The following is a 16,603-nucleotide window of genomic DNA, read 5'->3' on the forward strand; positions in this document are numbered from 1 at the left end:
ATCAATTGTCAGGCTCGATCACCACCATCATCTTGCTGTAAACAACAGCAAATTGGCCTCGTAATACCTGCATGGACAATATACCTTTACATCAAGAAGGTATCGGGACATATAATCATCAAGCCCTTGCTAATTAATTGGTATTACTAATCACTATTATCTTGATGTCTTAAACAATTCAGCCTAGACTCAAAATAGCTGTCCACGAGGCCCGAGTTCTGACGGAGCATCGTCAAGCCCTCGGAAATTAAATGCCATCAAAAATTACCATAATCTGCCTGTCTTAAACAACTCCGAATGGTTCCAAAATACCCGGACGGCCATAATAGCCGGAGATAGAGAAGGCCGGGACGATATATGATGCCGGCCAAATGCCTATCCATCGTCGACACATCCTGCACGCCTCTTTACTCTGTCCGGCATGAAGCTTGGGCTCGTAGGAGTGGGGATAGGAAGGGGCGGTGGGCGCCTTGCTGCCCCGAACCCCCCCCCCCTCACGTCCACTACGACCCTCACGTCCACTACGACCCTCAGGTCTACTACGACTCTCACGTCCACTACGACCCTCAGGTCTACTACGACTCTCACGTCCACTACGACCCTCACGTCCACTACGACCCTCACGTCCACTACGACCCTCACGCTCACTACGACCCTCACGTCCACTACGACCCTCACGTCCACTACGACCCTCACGTCCACTACGACCCTCACGCCCACTACGACCCTCACGCCCACTACGACCCTCACACCCACTACGACCCTCACGCCCACTACGACCCTCACGCCCACTACGAACCTCACGCCCACTACGACCCTCACACCCACTACGACCCTCACGCCCACTACGACCCTCACACCCACTACGACCCTCACGCCCACTACGACCCTCACACCCACTACGACCCTCACGCCCACTACGACCCTCACACCCACTACGACCCTCACACCCACTACGACCCTCACGCCCACTACGCCCCTCACACCCACTACGACCCTCACACCCACTACGACCCTCACGCCCACTACGACCCTCACGCCCTCTACGACCCTCACGGTCACTACGACCCTCACGCCCACTACGACCCTCACGCCCACTACGACCCTCACGTCCACTACGACCCTCACGCCCACTACGACCCTCACACCCACTACGACCCTCACACCCACTACGACCCTCACACCCACTACGACCCTCACGCCCACTACGACCCTCACACCCACTACGACCCTCACACCCACTACGACCCTCACACCCACTACGACCCTCACGCCCACTACGACCCTCACACCCACTACGACCCTCACACCCACTACGACCCTCACACCCACTACGACCCTCACACCCACTACGACCCTCACACCCACTACGACCCTCACGCCCACTACGACCCTCACGCCCACTACGACCCTCACACCCACTACGACCCTCACACCCACTACGACCCTCACGCCCACTACGACCCTCACACCCACTACGACCCTCACACCCACTACGACCCTCACACCCACTACGACCCTCACACCCACTACGACCCTCACGCCCACTACGACCCTCACACCCACTACGACCCTCACACCCACTACGACCCTCACACCCACTACGACCCTCACACCCACTACGACCCTCACACCCACTACGACCCTCACGCCCACTACGACCCTCACGCCCACTACGACCCTCACGCCCACTACGACCCTCACACCCACTACGACCCTCACACCCACTACGACCCTCACACCCACTACGACCGTACTTCTAATACCCATGTGGTCAATCCCACCAATCTGTAACAATGGCGCCCCAATAACCCAAATTTTTGCACTGTTTTTTATAGTCCTGAACAAACAACAATCAAGTTAAAACCGAAACAATTACTCCCAGGCCTAGTATAGCACATATATGTACTATATCAGGCTTCAGATAGCGCGTATTAGGTTTACTAACACCATAAATATATAAAACCTTTCAAACAAACAAAACCGTTTGTCCAAATTTTGAACTTTGAAAAAAAATGAATTTTGGACAAAACCGTTTGTCCAAAATTCAACGCCACAAGAATCAACTTTCTGGTGGTCCATCACGACATATTTGTACTCTCCACCACATCGTTAGTCTGTCAGTACTTTTATTTTAGGAGGATATGTGGTTAAACTCACCGAGTGACCACCACACTCACCCTCACTCAATGATGAATACACCATCTACCAACCCCTTCCAACCATTCACCATCTACCAGCCTCGATGGGAGACCGATTCCCCCTCCCTCCGCCCACCATCTATGGGGGGATTACAGCCAGACTGTCCCCCACCTCCCCTTATTATGGGAGGGACCTCCCCTTCCCAGACTCACTCCCCTAAGGAGAGGCCTCCCCTACTGAGAGACACTGCCTCCCTCTGTTTATACACTAGCGGTCAACATATATATATATATATATATATATATATATATATATATATATATATATATATATATATATATATATATAATACAATTACTCAGCAACCTTAGCTAAAAATCATAAATACGAAGTTCATCAATTGATAAAAATCAGCATCAATTAAATACATTAAAAATTTAAATAAAATACATCCAAAGTAAAAACAAAAAATACTTGCAAAACAGACAGTAAAACGAGAAACCTAACAAGAGGACGAGAGTTGTTACCTGTCCTCATGCTGGGCTCGTTCAAGCGGGGGGAGAGGAACTAGAGACGCAATCATCAACTTTATAATACTGCGTGCTCAAAATTTGTATTTTCTCAAAATATAAGATAATATTATTACATTCTAGAATGTGCTGAATAGTTAGGCGTAACTTAGGGTTCAATTGGCCATTATTGGCATTTGCAGTACGTAAAGCATTTATAGCGACCCGTTCTCAGGCCAGGCTCGTTAATGCAGCGGCCGTCCCCCCTAAGGCGCAGCCATCAATTTTTAACATACTGCCTATTAAAAATAGATTTATTCTCATATATATAAAATAACATTATTATTCTTTACAGTTCAATGTATAGGTAACCGTGGGTTAGGTTATGTATTCAGGGTCTGTTGGCGATTATTTGCATTTGTAGTACGTGGGTGAAGCATTTACAGCGTTGTGGTTCGAACAAAATTCGTCAGTGAAGCACTTGTTCCGGAAGTGTTCGAACGAAATCAGTTGTGAGTCGTGTGTAAACCGTTTTTCATTCAAAAACAGGGGGTTTGGCGGGTGCATGGAATGGACTTTGGGCTTTGTTTGGAGGACGGGCTGTCACAACTGATGACGTCCGAACACTTCCGGAACAAGTGCTTCGCTCACGTTCTCTGTTCGAAGCACAATTCTATAAATGCTTCATCCACGTAATTCAAATTCAAATAATCGTCAACAGAACCTAAACACCTGAACTAACCTACACCTAACTATACATATAATTTGTATATATAATAATATTAATTTATATATGAGAACAAACCAATTTTTAACATTCAGTATGTTAAAATTGTTGAATGTGTCTGGGGAGGACGGCCGCTGCTTTAAACAGCCTAGTGTGAGGACGGGTTGTACAGATAGATTCCAGGGGCCAGATTCACGAAGCAATGACGCAAGCACTTACGAACCTGTATATCTTTTCTCAATCTTTGGCGGCTTTGTTTACAATTATTAAACAGTTAATGAACTCCGAAGCACCAGGAGGCTGTTTATAACAATAACAACAGTTGATTGGCAAGTTTTCATACTTATAAATTGTTTAATAAATGTAATCAAAGCCGTTAAAGATTGAGGAAAGGTGTACACGTTCGTAAGTACTTGCGTAACTGCTTCGTGAATCTGGCCCCAAGGATGTTGAGATCTAGTCGGTCAGAACTGGAAGTCAGAAGAGTGAAATCGCTGTGAGTGAGAGAGAGGGTGGCCCATTTCTTCACACTGATCTCTAATAGCAGGGAACACCACTTCCCTAAGGGGCTGGACCCAGATTCACGAAGCAGTTACGCAAGTACTTACGAACGTGTACACCTTTCCTCAATCTTTGACGGCATGGGTTACATTTATTAAACAGTTTACAAGCATGAAAACTTGTTTTCCTTTTAGAAAGTTCCTTTCTAATATGATAACTATCAATATGTAAATAAGGAAATTTGACACACTGAATATCTTTAGGGACTACGGGAAGTTTATCGATTGGTAAGAATTTAGTATTTAAGAATTTCCTCAAAATCCTCTATAATATTCTGTTAGGAAAAGCAATAATTTAAAGAACTCTTGCAAAAAATTAGACTGTGTTCGTCCAAGCGGCGGCCGACCCCAACCTTATCTTGCGGTTACCTTGCGATGGTTCCGAGGATCAACGTCCCTGCGGCCCGGTCTCTGACCAGGCTTCCTGGCTGGTGGCCAGGTCAACCAGACGGTTGAACGAGGCTGCTTGCAGCCTGGTTGATCAGGTTCTTCTGGACGTGTTTATCACGTTTTGCTCTGAGCACCGTGATAGGTCGGCCAGTTTTGCCCCTTATGTGTAGTGTTGAAAACTCTTGGGCCCTTGATGTAGATAGAGTTCTCCCTCAGCGTACCTATTGCACCTCTGCTTTTCAATAGAGCTATTTTGCACATCCTGCCATGTCCCCCTGGTCTCACGTGGTATTATTTCTCAGTGCAGATTTGGAAATGGTTCCTCTAATACCTTACCTGTAATAGTGTAAGATATTATGTATTTCTCCCGTCTGTGACGCATTCATAAATGACCTTTAATTCAATACTGGTATTTCCTCAGATACCAGTCTTGAAGGTATCTGAGGGAATACCTATATTATAAATGTATGTGTAATTAGGCCTGAGAGTAGGATTGCTTGGTTATCTTGAGGTTATCTTGAGATGATTTCGGGGCTTTTAGTGTCCCCGCGGCCCGGTCCTCGACCAGGCCTCCACCCCCAGGAAGCAGCCCGTGACAGCTGACTAACACCCAGGTACCTATTTTACTGCTAGGTAACAGGGGCATAGGGTGAAAGAAACTCTGCCCATTGTTTCTCGCCGGTGCCTGGGATCGAACCCAGGACCACAGGATCACAAGTCCCGCGTGCTGTCCGCTCGGCCGACCGACTCCCAATTGCGGGAGTCGACAAGCAGTCGTCAAGCAAGAGTCGCTTGAGCAGACAAATATAAAGAGGACCTAAGGAGCTTCACATAACCACATGAGGGGTAGGACTCACAAAACACTTGAGTCCACTTAACGAAACCTGTGCATCTTTTCTCAATCGCGGTAGTTTAGTTTACATCTACCGAGCAGTAGTTTACGAGCTCTGACGCACTACGAGGTTGTCTTTTAACAATAGTAACCTCGAGTTACCAAGTTTCCCGTAAACTGTAGACTAACACAGCCTCAAGGGAGCCGGTCGGCCGAGCGTACAGCACGCTGGACTTGTGATCCTGTGGTCCTGGGTTCGATCCCAGGCGCTAGCGAGAAACAATGTGCAGAGTTTCTTTCACCCTATGGCCCTGTTACCTAGCAGTAAAATAGGTACCTGGGTGTTAGTCAGCTGTCACGGGCTGCTTCCTGGGGGTGGAGGCCTGGTCGAGGACCGGGCCGCGGGGACACTAAAGCCCCGAAATCATCTCAAGATAACCACCCGTCCTGGTGGTGTCCAACACGCACACGTCTCATACCTGGCCACGTCTCGTACGTGGCCACGCCTCGTACGTGGCCACGCCTTGTACCTGGCCACGTCTCGTACCTGGCCACGTCTCGTACGTGGCCACGTCTCGTACGTGGCCACGTCTCGTACGTGGCCACGCCTCGTACGTGGCCACGTAATTGTTTTATGCCTCCAGACCATTGTTTTGGGGCTGATTGGTTGACTTACCCATCCCACCGCTCGCTAATGGTATGTACAGTACTCAGAAATGCATCCCCCCTCCCCCCCTCCACCGGCCATTTAGAATGGGCATGGGCCAGTAGTTAGTAATGCCCCGACCCATGGCGGGACCATGGGTCGGGGCACTAGGAGGAGTAACGGTTATTTCCAGATCAACAACAGTTCCACGACGCTAACGACGAGGAAGGGAGGGAAGGGGGGGGAAGGGAAGGAAGGGGGGTGGGGAAGGGAGGGAAGGGGGGGGGGGGGGGAGGGAAGGAAGGGGGGTGGGGAGGGGTAAAAACAGTCTGCCCATTTAGGCAAAATGGTGTTGAGATGTAAGGGAACAATGAGGTAAAGATCATGTCTCCTCTAGGGTAAGGAAGAGGTAACCTTCTCAGAACTATGGGAAAGGTGTCTCTCTCTCTAGCCTAAGTGGGGAAGGGAGGGGGGGGGGGCACGGGCATGAATAACCCGTAAAGAGAGTTACACATTTAGGCACGGATAAATTATACATCATACTCCACCTCCTGGGAGCAGGTTTATACCAGGTATGTCAGCATATCTCATGATAACCTTTTTATCTTTAATCTTAAAATCTCACAAATAACTATACCTTCTTCCAGTATCCGTATCTTCCTCTTAACTTTCTCTCATTCCCTTTATTTTGCTTCTTCCATTATATCTTCATCTTCTCCTTCAGCTCCTCTCCCTCTTAGCATGTATAATATAATATCCATTGATGACCTATAATCACCTACAATATTGCATAAAATAATCAAAGCTAATTATCTGTAATAAGTACCCAAAGTTAATATATAATAAATATATATAATCATCGATAAATTGTATATGTATCATATATAATCATGGTAAATAATAATTGTGCATAATTATTATATATATATTATCCTAAATATTACACGAACCTAAATTTATGACCGTGTTCATGTGAAGCATTAATGGTGTGGCCGAGTGTGGAGGGAGACTGATCCATTGTGTACAGGACATAACAGATATTGCCGTGTTGAGGCCTTGTGTAACGGCAGGGCGGTGGCAACAGGGAGGGTTGACAGCAACAGGGAAGGGTGGGAGCAACAGGGAAGGTGGGAGCAACAGGGAGGAGTGGGAGCAACTGGGAGGGTGGGAGCAACAGGGAGGAGTGGGAGCAACAGGGAGGGTGGCAGCAATAGGGAGGGTGGCAGCAACAGGGAGGGTTGACAGCAACAGGGAAGGGTGGGAGCAACAGGGAGGGTGGGAGCAACAGGGAGGGTGGGAGCAACAGGGAGGGGGTGGCAGCAACAGGGAGGGTTGGCAGCAACAGGGAGGGTGGCAGCAACAGGGAGGGTTGACAGCAACAGGGAAGGGTGGGAGCAACAGGGAGGGAGGGAGGGAGGGAGGCAGCAACAGGGAGGGAGGGAGGGAGGCAGCAACAGGAAGGGAGGGAGGGAGGGAGGCAGCAACAGGGAGGGAGGGAGGGGTGGCAGCAACAGGGAGGGAGGGAGGGGTGGCAGCAACAGGGAGAGAACAAGGGAGGGAGGGGTGGCAGCAACAGGGAGGGAGGGAGGGAGGGAGGAAGGCAGCAACAGGAAGGGAGGGAGGGAGGGAGGGTGGCAGCAACAGGGAGGGAGGGAGGGAGGGGTGGCAGCAACAGGGAGGGAGGGAGGGAGGGGTGGCAGCAACAGGGAGGGAGGGAGGGAGGGAGGAAGGCAGCAACATAAACTCTGGCATAAAAAAAAGATTATCGCTTCATGAAGTCAGGTAAGAGGGAGAGCAATAGCACCAGCAGCAATAATAACCAGGATCACTACTTAAGATCGTTGAAGTCACCTAACATCACCCCTCCCCCACCCCCGCCCCTTCCCCCACCCCCAACCCTCACCCTTCACACTCCCATGACGCCAAACACCCTCACCCTCTCCCGCCCCTCACTTCTCAACCTCACCCTCCTCCAGGGCATCAACCACACATCAGTTACATCAGTAAATACGTGTATCTGTTCAATGTATCACTGAGCACCAGGAAAGGCTACCTTACCTTGAGGTTACCTTGAGGTGCTTCCGGGGCTTAGCGTCCCCGCGGCCCGGTCGTCGATCAGGCCTCCTGGTTGCTGGACTGATCAACCAGGCTGTTGGACGCGGCTGGTCGCAGCCTGACGTATGAGTCACAGCCTGGTTGATCAGGTATCCTATGGAGGTGCTTGTCCAGTTCTCTCTTGAACACTGTGAGGGGTTTGCCAGTTATGCCCCTAGGCTAGGATGCATCTAATCGATAATGTCTTTGGTAAGAAAGAATAACAAACGGGAATAACGTATGCTGCTCAAATTAAATCATATAAAAACTTCATTCGTGAATAGTTTACATTTATAATAGTTTTCAGTTCATTACGAAAACGAGAAAGATAACATAACAAGTCATTATTATAATCACATCCAATATAATCCAGAGTCATAAGCTGCATGTGCAATACTTGACAAATACCAATCATTAGAGTTGTGGTAGTAAGATAACGTCTAGAACAGTTTAGCCAGAGCCTTAAGTCTCGCAGAGGATGGCCCCTCACTCAGGTCTCGTCGGCCACATCGGCTCAAGAGAAATATCCGACTGACAATATTCCATTATTCATAATAAACAAATCCACAAGGGCCGTGACGAGGGTTCGAACCTACGTCCGAGAGCATCCCAGACGCTGCCTTAATCGACTGAGCTACGACATTATTCCATTATTCGTAATTTTCATTACTAGTAATAATAAGAATTTTATCTTTATTAAATAGAATGTCTATACACACAGAAATCACAAAAGCGTGATATGTCAAATGAACAAATCCACAAGGGCCGTGATGAGGGTTCGAACCCGGGATGTTCCCTGATGCGCCTCAGTCAACTGTACCACGACATGGTAAAAATAATAATTTCTGTGTATATTGAATTAAGGCCGTAGAGGTAGTGGTTGGCAGAGCCTGAGTGCATGAGGAAATTGTGTGAAACCTGGAGGGGAGCCGGTCGGCCGAGCGGACAGCATGCTGGACTTGTGATCCTGTGGTCCCGGGTTCAATCCTGGGCGCCGGCTAGAAACAATGGGCAGAGTTTCTTTCACCCTATGCCCCTGTTACCTAGCAGTAAAATAGGTACCTGGGTGTTAGTCAGCTGTCACGGGCTGCTTCCTGGGGGTGGAGGCCTGGTCGAAGACCGGGCCGCGGGGACACTAAAGCCCCGAAATCATCTCAAGATAACCTCAACATGTCTTGGTACAGTTGACTAAGGCGCATCTGGGAGCATCCCTTACGTAGGTTTGAACCATCATCACCGCCCTTGTGGATTTGTTCATTACAATGTCTATATATATACTATATGTGTCACAGGCCAGTCCAGGTCAGCCCCAGTGCCTGTGTTTAAGAAATACTGGCATCTACAGAGACACACACACTGCGAGTTTTATGTGTGTACACGACGGAGAACGCTGGCACCTCCAGTGATAATGGCCAAGATCATTATTAAGGTGATCACCTCCCTTCGCAGTACGACGGGGGAGACATCTCCCGTCACGCAGGGTGCAGTCGCACCTCCACAGATCTCCTGTATCAGCTCTTGATACTGGTAATGGCTCAAAAGGGCCACCACTTACGGGCTATTCATGCCCGTGCCACCTTTTTGGTGGCTTAATCTTCATCAATCAATCAATCTTCGCAACAAGGTGGTGGTGACTTATCAAGTCAATCTGAAATCGTAGATGTGTTTTCCGTAGTCTCTACTTACTGCCACCATTTATTGGACAAGGAAGAACATGAATTCCTTCGGAATACTAGTAGACTCGGGTTATCTTGAGGTTATCTTATCTAATTATTTGGTCAAACGCATAAAAGTAGACTTCAGGCCCTAAAAAATGACAAAGTGAGAAGATAAAAAACGATATAACCTAACCTGTCCAAGCAATCCTAGGCCTAACAGGCTCTTAGGCCTAATATAGTGCAGATATATGCAATATTAGACCTATGCATATTCTTTTTTCGTGTTCTACACAAAATTAATAGTACAAAACGTGGACTTTTTGGCTTCAACAATTCACTTTTGTACGTTTTGAAAAAAAAACTAGTTGCTATAAGTACTATTATTTAGGGAGGCTGGGTTGATACACTCGGAATTAAATACTGCACACGTAGCCGACACGAGAGGCCACGTATGTAGTATTTGTTTACCAACATAGAAGCACATGGTCAACAAACATGGCCGCCCCCAGCACCGCCCGCCACATGCTCAACAAGTTTTTGTTCAAATTAAATCTGAATTACTGAGCATACGCCAAGGTATGTATAAGTACATTAAGGTGTATTAAAGTCAAAATACACCCCCTAGCGTATTAGAATAATTATCACCGCACCTTTTCCTAATTCATAATCAAATGACAGTATAGCAAAAATAGATATATCGTTTTCTATATGGTTTTTGTTCTGTTAACAAATATTCCAATTGTTAACCTTTGGCAACAAATCTTCCCCCTACCCCCCCCCCCCTCCCCCACCCTTCCCGGACGATAGAGGCTGCTTCTGACATCTATGACTCGCTAAGCCTAACACACAAGTGATTAGGTAGGTCAGATAGTAACTGTTTTATAAGAAAATCTTGGTATTACATCCCAGACTTCAATATAAAAAAAAATGCTCAGGGCCTATTAGTTTTGTCATATATGAGTGTCAATGCGACGTTTATATATTGTGGTGATCAAAGAACATTATTTGATCATATCTTAAGGTACACAGGTGTGTCTTCAGATGTGTGGACCAAACCACACATCAGAAGGTGAAGAAACGACGACGTTTCGGTCCGTCCTGGACCATTATCAAGCGGTGTAGTTAATATATCTCTCCCCGGATATATTTCGAACGAGTCAAGTGTGCTGAAATCGTGAATGGGACAGACGGACGGACAAACACAATAGGAGGCGGGACCAAAGAACCGAAGCTCAAACCCCGAAAGCACAACTAGGTGAGTACACACACACACACACACACACACACACACACACACACACACACACACACACACACACACACACACACACACATGTTTGCGTGCGTGTTCTAGATATATATACGTAGTAGACATAATAGAAGAACAAAATATATCGATTAGAGAGGCGGGATCTAAGAGGTAATAGCTCGATTCCGCAGACACAAATAGTAAACAAAAGGGAGAGAGAGAGAGAGAGGGGGAGGGGGAGAAGGGGACGTGTTGCTACTCACCTTTTGATCTGGTCCTGTCCCTCCGGTCAGTGATCTCCTCGTACACATGTGCCACGTTCTGCACGCTGATGAGCTCCGACAGAAGCATCATGAATGGTGCTGGTGCCAACCGAAATAATGATCCCAACTAGACGGCTGGGTTAGTTCGGTAGCCTCAGACGTGTAGCTAGCTGCGTCAGTGGGGAATTAAGCTCGCTCAGACGAAGCTGTGAGCCAAACTCAGGAGCTGGGAGTGTGGATATTATCTCCGGGAGTGGAGAAGGTCTGGTGGATGCGGTGTGGATTTGGTGATATCCTCTTCGGTGGAAATACCACCTTCGTCCAGGTGGATATCACTCCGACTCGATGAAAACACAGATTCCAGACACGGGCGTTTGTGAGGGTGGTATTGGGGTGAGCTGGTCGGTGGTGGTGGGGGGGTAGGGAGGGTCATGGGGGGCGGGGGTGGGGGTGAGGTGCACACTGGAGGGTTCAGTAGCCCGGGAGTGTAAAGGACCAAGTCCTGAAGGCGTGGTGGGGAGGAGGGGGGGGGTGTAGTGCGCCAAAACCAGGGAGTTTCAATGTGACGAGTCACCACCACCACCACACTAGCACAGAGCCACCCCCCTCGTAACAAGAGGATCCCCTGCAGTGCTGTTTTTGGGGGGTTAGTGCTGAGCAACAGGAGCAGCAGTAGTGGCAGCTGTGGAGTGGGGTAGCAGCAGCAGCAGCAACAGTAGCGTGAGGCAGGGGCGAGTCTGACGCTGCTGGTGGCCGGCCGTCAACAGTATCTCTGGGGTAGCAGGAGTCTTCACCACACACGCCGACACCCCTTGAGTCCACACACTCCTTCCTCTCCACTAGGAGTCTACCACACCGCTGATGAGTAAGCCTTTAACCACTGTGGGAAGCGTGACAGGCGCGCGCGCAGAGGTCTACAGTACGCAGCGCCGCAGACTCCGTCCTGATGCTACGCTTGCGCCACACTGACTAAACGCACTGACGAAGCGTTCACACAAAAAATCGGGGTAGATAGCAGCATCGGTCGGCATCGGTCGGGATCGTTCGGGCGAGCGCCAGGATCGGTCAAGAGAGGCACGCAGGCCTACGCCGGTGTGGCCGAGACATTGTGATACGGGGCGAGACGCCAGACACGACCAGCAGCTACCCTCCGCCACCCACCACCTCCCCACAACCAGTCAGGCATCCACCAACTCAACTACCCACTCAACTATCCTGTCAGCCTCGCTGCTCAACTAGAATACTACCCAATCGTCCAATCAGTGGGCGTTCCAGTATGGTGGAGAGATGGACCCACGCCAACAGTGGTAAAGGAGACAGGCACCCACTCCAACACTGATGGAGCAGACTCTGACCCACGCCAACACCTATGGAGATTGGCACCCACACCAAGAATGGTACAGGAGACTGGCACCCACTCCAACACTGGTCGAGGAGACCGGGATCTACACCAACGTTGGCGGAGCAGAGATTTACCTACGCCAACGTTGGCGGAGCAGAGATTTACCTACGCCAACGTTGGCGGAGCAGAGATTTACCTACGCCAACGTTGGTGGAGCAGAGATTTACCTACGCCAACGTTGGTGGAGCAGAAATTTACGTACGCCAACACTGGTGCAGAGATTTTTACCTACGCTAACACTGGTGGATCAGTTTTAGCCACCCCAACACTGGTGGAGCAAAGTTTTATCCACGTCAACAGTGGTGGAGCAGATTTTATCCACGCCATCCAGAATCCTACATTTAGACAAATTCTTAAGGTGAGTTTTAAGCCTGAATATTGTCGGCGTGGGAAGGAGAAGGGAAGGGGCCATGTGTATGATGTGAGGGGGGGGGTGAGTGAGAATAGTGGTAGGGTATCAGATACAGGAATAGGTGGGACGGATGGGCTTGAGAGATAAGCGAGGTGAAAGATTTGGTTTATTGTGGACCATACCCACATCATTTGGGTGGAGGGGTACTCTAAACCCATCCTGTGGGAGGTGACAGACCCCATAATCATCCTGTGGGAGGTGGCAGACCCGATAATCATCCTGTGGGAGGTGGCAGACCCGATAACCATCCTATGGGAGGTGGCGGACCCCATAAACATCCTATGGGAGGTGGCGGACCCGATAACCATAATGGAGTTTTTTTTTTTTTAATCTTTGACAGTTTAAAGACGGCCAGCGGTCCACCAGCGTGACAAACGTGTTGATACGCTAATCCATAGACAGTATGATAGAAGAGACAGCGTAGATTTCACTTTGTCTCAAGTCAACAACTACAGCTGTTGGAACAATGTTTCCTTCAGACAATTCAAGTTGGTAATCAACTTCCTATTTATGTATACATGTTTTAGCCAACTCATCAGTTCTATCGTACATTCGGAGGCCAATATGGAATGGAATTCAAAGGAGATTGTGACTCCCTTATTAATGTTATATCTTATGCCTTGCTTCAGATAAAAGTATGTTGCAGTTATGTGTTGACGAGATGAGTGCAATCAGGGATGACTGAGTCACGTACAATGAATGTTTCAACTCTTGCACTCGTTTGAGTGCAAGTTATTTATGCGACACCTTTGCTCAGAACAAGAGCCGTCGTCCCTTGTTGTCGCAACGGCTGCACCTCTGGAGGCACCAGTCTAGTGGTGTAAATGAACATCAGTGTAAATGGTCTGAAAAAAGGTGAGAGCTTTGTGACTTGAGCATTAATCTGGCTAAAGGTATTACACTTTGCTTCAAGCCAAACCTTGGGTTGGTCTTTGATCTACAAGTAGATCGTCCCAAGTAGATGTACATCTACTTGGCACGGAAGGGGAGGCACAGCAATTTGGAAGAACTCTCCCACGGTGCAAGGATGTACTCTTATGGTTGGTCTCGGCAAAGAGAGTGTGTCTGATGTATTCTGTGTTTAGTTACAGTTTTTGTAATATATTTTAAGGGATGTTGACCTTTAATAAGGAAGGATTGGAAGGCGTCTGTAAATAGGTTATGGTGAACACACACACACACACACACACACACACACACACACACACACACACACACACACACACACACACACACACACACACACACACACACACACACACACACGCACAAACAAAGGAACGAAAAACAAGAGAGAGATTTTGTTAAAATATGTATCTTGACTGCTAAAAAGCTTTCCAAACTATCCTTTAAAAACTCTCATACTCAAACTAGAAATAAGTATCAGAAAACCCGATAAGCCAGTATGTCTATTCAGGACATGAGGGAACAGCTCAATAATAATGGTTCCGTTATCTGCATTGTACTGTATGCTAGAATTTCGACAGCAGGCCAGATACTGGAACCTGTTAGGCTATTCAATGCCATGTTTCCTTAGAACAATCGGGTCCCCAATTACTGCGGGAAACAGTTTCCAATTGTCTCACTTTGTCCAAGGTCCCAACTCGGCGCGATATTGATTGCAAGTCAAGCGTGTTTGTGTGTGTGGGCAATAGCAATTCTAACTTCAGTGCATCTAGGTGAGCCTGTTCTTTTGAGGACTATATACTGACTATATGTAGGTAGGAATGTCAGTGGTACTCTTAACTGTGAATTGGACTGTTTGCAGGTATTCCTTTCATTAATAAATAGGACACTTGACTTCGTTCTCGACTCATAATCGGATATCCCGGGATCGATCCCTGGACGGGACAGAAATGATGTGTGCGTTTCCTTTCACCTGATGCTTATGTTCACCTAGCATGAAATAGGTTCCCAAGAGTTAGGCAACTGCTATGAGGTTACATCCTTTGGAAGGTCCGTAGTTCGACCTTGGGAGGACATTAATACAAGCCCAAAATATATATTATATATACACATGTTTCCTGTCCCCGTCAACATGAATTATTTTATGACTAGATCCTTGGAACCATATGAACAAGTCTTAGCTTGACTTCCTAACAAGAAGAATGTAATCGAAGAGAAAAAGTTTTCAGGTCCATAGGGTTTATTACTAAAGGATGGAGTACTCTTAGTCTGTCTGATATCCTCTGGCCAGTGGTTCAATAGCCACACCTAACTGCCCTCGGAGCATTCAGTCCCATGGCGGATGGAAAGGGTTGAAAATAGTAGGTGGTGAGAGATCTATTGACCGCTGATTACCTTCTGTGGCAGCATTTGTAGTCAGGAAGACTAGAATGGGTACCCGGCGGGGTCCGGGATGGGCTGCTTATCCCAGACTCCCCATTCTCTCCCTCTCTCTCTCTCCCCTCCCCCTTTCCCTTCTTCCCCCTCCCCTCTTTCATAACATATCCTCTATTTCCACCCTCACTACACTCTCTCAACACAATAAGACTGTGTCAGTGTGTCTTTATAATTAATGAATTATATTAAATAAAATAGTAACTGGCTTTGACTCTGTGGGAAGGTGGATGTTCGGCCTACAGTAGGACAGCCGGCGGGAGTCACGTTGATACATTGAAGTTACATGTTTTATGGTGTTAAGGCCAAAGTATGAATAGCAGAAAATTTATGTTCATTTTCCCGACATCAGTGTTGCATATTACTATAAGTAAAATTAATTATTTCGAATTTTTTATTTTCAAATTATTTAACCAGTGCCAAAAAATAGTCATGGGTTAGTATGTCACTGCGACACGCTGTTCCCTCTTGAATTCTGGAGACAGAACAGCCTATGTCCGTCCGGTACCCTCAGACCATTCACCCTGCAAAGTTGGGTGAGGCTAGCCCCGAGCGTCTGGCCTCCAACCTGCCTTAACCACCTCTGTTCCAATACTTAACGGTGTTCTCCTAAAGTACGTCCTGCCAAACGTAGTGCTGCAGTAACTTTCAACGCCCCATGATCTAAGCTCAACTCATCTATGTTGACCTTTTAGCTTTGGGTTGGATATGCTAACATGAACTACCTTAACTGACATAACCACTACTCTCGCCAACCTGGCCTGAGTTTATTTTCAACATTTTAGTGTGACCCGCCCTTCAGTAATTTTAAACGACTCCACCTTATTCCCATTATGCTACCTTAGTTTATGGCATAAGAACCACACTTTGGCTGAACTCTTCTATGTGTTACAGTACTACTTCAAGTATCTGATTATTCCTGTAATAACAGTTGTGTGTCATCAGCTAAGTACTGGTAAACAAGGGAGAATTGTACCCTTAATTCCTAACAAAAACTCAGATATTAAACGCCTTAAGCAGTCACCTGACGTAAACATTACCTCTAAAGAAAATGATATTTTTCCACGGGATACTTGTAGAATTTTTAATTTACGTTTTTTTTATATCTGGGTAGCTTCTCGAAAATATTTTTCTATATTTTACCGAATGCTGATTAGCTATAATATGAGTGAAATCAAAACAAATGAAATCTTATATATATATATATATATATATATATATATATATATATATATATATATATATATATATATATTTTGGTAGCAGTCTTTCCTGTAGACATATATTATTCAATATGACCGAAAAAGTAAGATTAATAATTCTAACACGAATTTTCTCAATATTTCTTATGTTTCTTTTTACTGTCGATGGTAATTGAA

The 16,603-nt window shown here is 47.1% G+C and overlaps 1 protein-coding gene across 3 annotated transcripts in view; it reads right to left on the reverse strand.

Moving 5' to 3' along the window:
- The window catches only part of lft (Limb expression 1 family member lowfat), a 248,673-nt gene that overhangs the window by 58,687 nt on the left and 173,383 nt on the right, over nucleotides 1-16,603 (reverse strand). The window contains exon 1 of one of the 3 annotated variants that reach the window (XM_069324876.1): nucleotides 11,071-11,471. The exons of the other annotated variants lie outside the window; for them this stretch is intronic. Coding sequence (XP_069180977.1) covers nucleotides 11,071-11,161 — 91 coding nt within the window. The 5' untranslated portion in view covers nucleotides 11,162-11,471. Of the gene's footprint in view, nucleotides 1-11,070; nucleotides 11,472-16,603 lie in introns of those variants that run through there. 3 annotated transcript variants of the gene reach the window in all.

Source organism: Procambarus clarkii, chromosome 15 (genome assembly GCF_040958095.1).
Source record: "Procambarus clarkii isolate CNS0578487 chromosome 15, FALCON_Pclarkii_2.0, whole genome shotgun sequence".
Lineage (NCBI taxonomy): Eukaryota > Metazoa > Arthropoda > Malacostraca > Decapoda > Cambaridae > Procambarus > Procambarus clarkii.